Consider the following 3564-nt stretch of genomic DNA (forward strand, 5'->3'; position numbering starts at 1 on the left):
CAGCCACAGCAGCGACCCGCGGGCACAGGTGGGGACACGGAAATGGGGGGCACCGGGGGGGCTTGGGGGGCCCGGGGTGCCCAAGGAAGGGGGGTTGGGTTGGGCTATGGGGTGTCCATGGGGTCAGACTTTGGGGTGTCCACGGGGTCTCCATGGAATCAAACTGGGGAATGTCCATGGGGTGTCCTTGGGGTGTCTATGGCGTGTCATGGAATGTCTGTGGGGTCAAACTTTGGGTGTCCATGGGGTGTCCATGGGGTCAGACTGGGGGATGTACATGAGGGATCCATGGGGTCAGGCTTTGGAATGTTCATGGATTGTCCATGGAATGTCCATGGGGTCAAACTTTGGGGTGTCCATGGAACGTCCGTGTCATGTCCGTGGGGTCAGACTAGGGGATGTCCATGGAGTCTCCATGGGGTCAAACTGGGGGATGTCCATGGGGGATCCGTGGGGTGTCCATGGGGTCAGACTGGGGGATGTCCATGGGGTCTCCAGACGTGTTCATGCAGTGTCCGTGGGATGTCCATGGGGTCAGTCCATGGGGCTGGACTGTGGGGTGTTCATGGGGTGTCTGGGGCTGCCCGTGGGGTGTCCTTGGTGTGTCCGGGGTGTCCTGGGCGCTGACCAGCCTGTCCCAGCTGGAGACGCTGCAGCTGCGGACGGAGAGTCGCCAGGGCAGCCTGCGAGGGGACAGCCTGAGGGGGGACAGCCTGCGAGGGGACAGCCTGAGGGGGGACAGCCTGCGTGGCACCAGCATCTGCTCCGCCATGGTGAGACACGGGGGACACGGGGTCACCGCGTTCCTGGCGGCGGCGCTGTCCCCAGTGACACTCCTGGCCCCAGTGGCACCCATGTCCCCCACAATGATGTCCATGTCCCCGTGGTCCCCACTGATGTCCCTGTCCGTGTCCCTGTTCTGATCATGTCCCCCTGGTGGCCATGTCCCTGGTGGCACCCATGTCCACAGCAGTGTCTGTGTCCCCAGCAGTCCCTATGTCCTCATGGTGGCTATGTCCCTATCAATGCCATGTCCCCATTGATCCCTGTGTCCCCATGGTGCCCATATCCCTGGTGGCACCCATGTCCCCAGCAGTACCTGTGTCCCCACTGGTCCCCATTTGTCTCCATGGTCCACACATCCCCACGGTCCCCATTGGTCCCCATGTCCCCACAGTGCCCATGTCCCCACAGTGCCCATGTCCCCATTGGTCCCCATGGTTCCAACGTCCCCGTGGTCCCCATGTCCCCATGCTCCCTATGTTCCCATTGGTTCCCACAGCACCCATGTCCCCACAGCACCCATGTCCCCACAGCACCCATGTCCCCGCAGTGCCCATGTCCCCATGGTCTCCATGTCCCCATTGGTCCCCATGTCCCCACAGTCCCCATGTCCCCACGGTGCCCACGTCCCCACGGTGCCCACGTCCCCACCAATCCCCACCCCACACCCGGTGGCACCCCTGACGTGTCCCTTGTCCCCTGTCCCCAGAGCGAGGAGCCCGAGGGCCGCAGCTACTCCACGCTCTCCACGGTGCGGGAGATCGAGACGCAGACCGACGTCCCCGTGGTTGTCCCCGCTGTCGTCACCTCCCTGCTGGTGTGGGGTCAAGGACAGTGCCCCAGGACTGTGTCACCTCCCTGCTGGTGTGGGGACAAGGATGGACTCTGGTCCCCAAGTGTCACCTCCCTGCTGGTGTGGAGCTGGGGACAAGGACAGTGCCCCAGAACTGTCACCTCCCTGCTGGTGTGGGGTCAAGGACAGTGCCCCAGGACTGTGTCACCTCCCTGCTGGTGTGGGGACAAGGATGGACTCTGGTCCCCAAGTGTCACCTCCCTGCTGGTGTGGAGCTGGGGACAAGGACAGTGCCCCAGAACTGTCACCTCCCTGCTGGTGTGGGGTCAAGGACAGTGCCCCAGGACTGTGTCACCTCCCTGCTGGTGTGGGGACAAGGATGGACTCTGGTCCCCAAGTGTCACCTCCCTGCTGGTGTGGAGCTGGGGACAAGGACAGTGCCCCAGAACTGTCACCTCCCTGCTGGTGTGGGGTCAAGGACAGTGCCCCAGGACTGTGTCACCTCCCTGCTGGTGTGGGGACAAGGATGGACTCTGGTCCCCAAGTGTCACCTCCCTGCTGGTGTGGAGCTGGGGACAAGGACAGTGCCCCAGAACTGTCACCTCCCTGCTGGTGTGGGGTCAAGAAGGACTCTGGTCCCCAAGTGTCACCTCCCTGCTGCTGTGGGGCTGGGGACAAGGACAGTGCCCCAGAACTGGCTGCGGTCCCCGGGTGTCACCTCCCTGCTGGCACATGGAGCTGGGGACACCACCAAGCCCCAGGACATTCTCTGGTCCCCAAGTGCCACCACCTCCCTGCTTCAGAGATGGACTCTGGTCCCCAAGTGCCACCTCCCTGCGGTCACAGCCTTGGGGACACCACCAAGCCCAGGACAAGCTCCTGTCCCCAGGTGCCACCCAGCCATGGGAACACTCGTGGTGACACCAGGGACCCCCCGGACCGAGTGGGGCAGGAGCCCCCGTGTCCCCCCAAAGCCCCCCGGGGTGGTGGCAGGGGGGCAGCCGTGTCCCCTCCCCCATGGTGTGGTGGCACTGGGGACAGCCGTGTCCCCTCCCCCGGGTGGGGGAGGGGCTGTACAGCCGTGTATAGACCCTGTAAATAAAGGACCCGCGGGACTGGGACCTGTGTGACACCTTGGGGACAATGGGGACACGGGGGGGACACCGAGACACGCGGGTGACACGGGTAATGTGGGTGACACGGGGATGACACGGGGGTGACACGGGGATGGCACGGGTGACATGGGTGGTATGAGGGGTGACACTGAGACATGTGGGTGACACGGTAACACACAGGTGACGTGGGGGTGACATGGGTGACAGCGAGACACACGGGTGACACAGGTAACGTGGGTGACACGGGGGGTGGCATGGGAGTGACACTGAGACACGCGGGTGACATGGGGATGGCATGGGTGACACGGTGAGCTGGGGGTGACACTGAGACACGTGGGTGAGACAGGTGGCACACAGGTGACACTGAGACGTGGAGGTGACATGCAGCTGGCACGGGTGAAATGTGGGTGACACGGGGGTGACATGGGGGTGGCACTGAGACACAGAGGTGACACGGGTGACACGGGGGTGGCACAGGGGTGGCACTGTGGGCCGGGGCGGGGCTGGGGGGTACAGGTGAGCTGGTGCAAGGATGTCCCCAGGTGTGCCCAGATGTTCCCAGGTGTGTCCCCAGGTGTGGTCAAATGCCCCCAGATGTGCCCAAGTGATTCCAGGTGTGTCACGCACATTGGCCTGTCCCTGTCCCCAGGGCGTGTCCCTCACACACTCAGGTGTCCCCAGGGTGTGCCCCTTGCACAGTCAGGTGTCCCTCACACACTCAGGTGTCCCCAGGCCGTGTCCCTTGCACACTCAGGTGTCCCCTGTCCCCACTCCCACGTCCTCTGTCCCCAGGGCGTGTCCCTCTCACACTCAGGTGTCCCCAGGCCGTGTCCCTCGCACACTCAGGTGTCCCCTGTCCCCACTCCCACGTCC

The 3564-nt window shown here is 64.1% G+C and overlaps 1 protein-coding gene across 1 annotated transcript in view; it reads left to right on the top strand.

Annotated features, from left to right (window-relative positions):
* Positions 1-3299, top strand: part of NECTIN4 (nectin cell adhesion molecule 4) — a gene marked incomplete at its 5' end in the record, with an annotated part of 22368 nt that extends 19069 nt beyond the window's left edge. Inside the window, 3 exon segments of the mRNA XM_031065464.1 lie at positions 635-773; positions 1493-1602; positions 3266-3299. Of these exon segments, the coding sequence (XP_030921324.1) occupies positions 635-773; positions 1493-1602; positions 3266-3299 (283 nt within the window).
* Between the last annotated feature and the right edge of the window lie 265 nt (positions 3300-3564).

Source organism: Geospiza fortis, unplaced genomic scaffold (assembly GCF_000277835.1).
Source record: "Geospiza fortis unplaced genomic scaffold, GeoFor_1.0 scaffold36, whole genome shotgun sequence".
Classification (NCBI taxonomy): Eukaryota; Metazoa; Chordata; class Aves; order Passeriformes; family Thraupidae; genus Geospiza; species Geospiza fortis.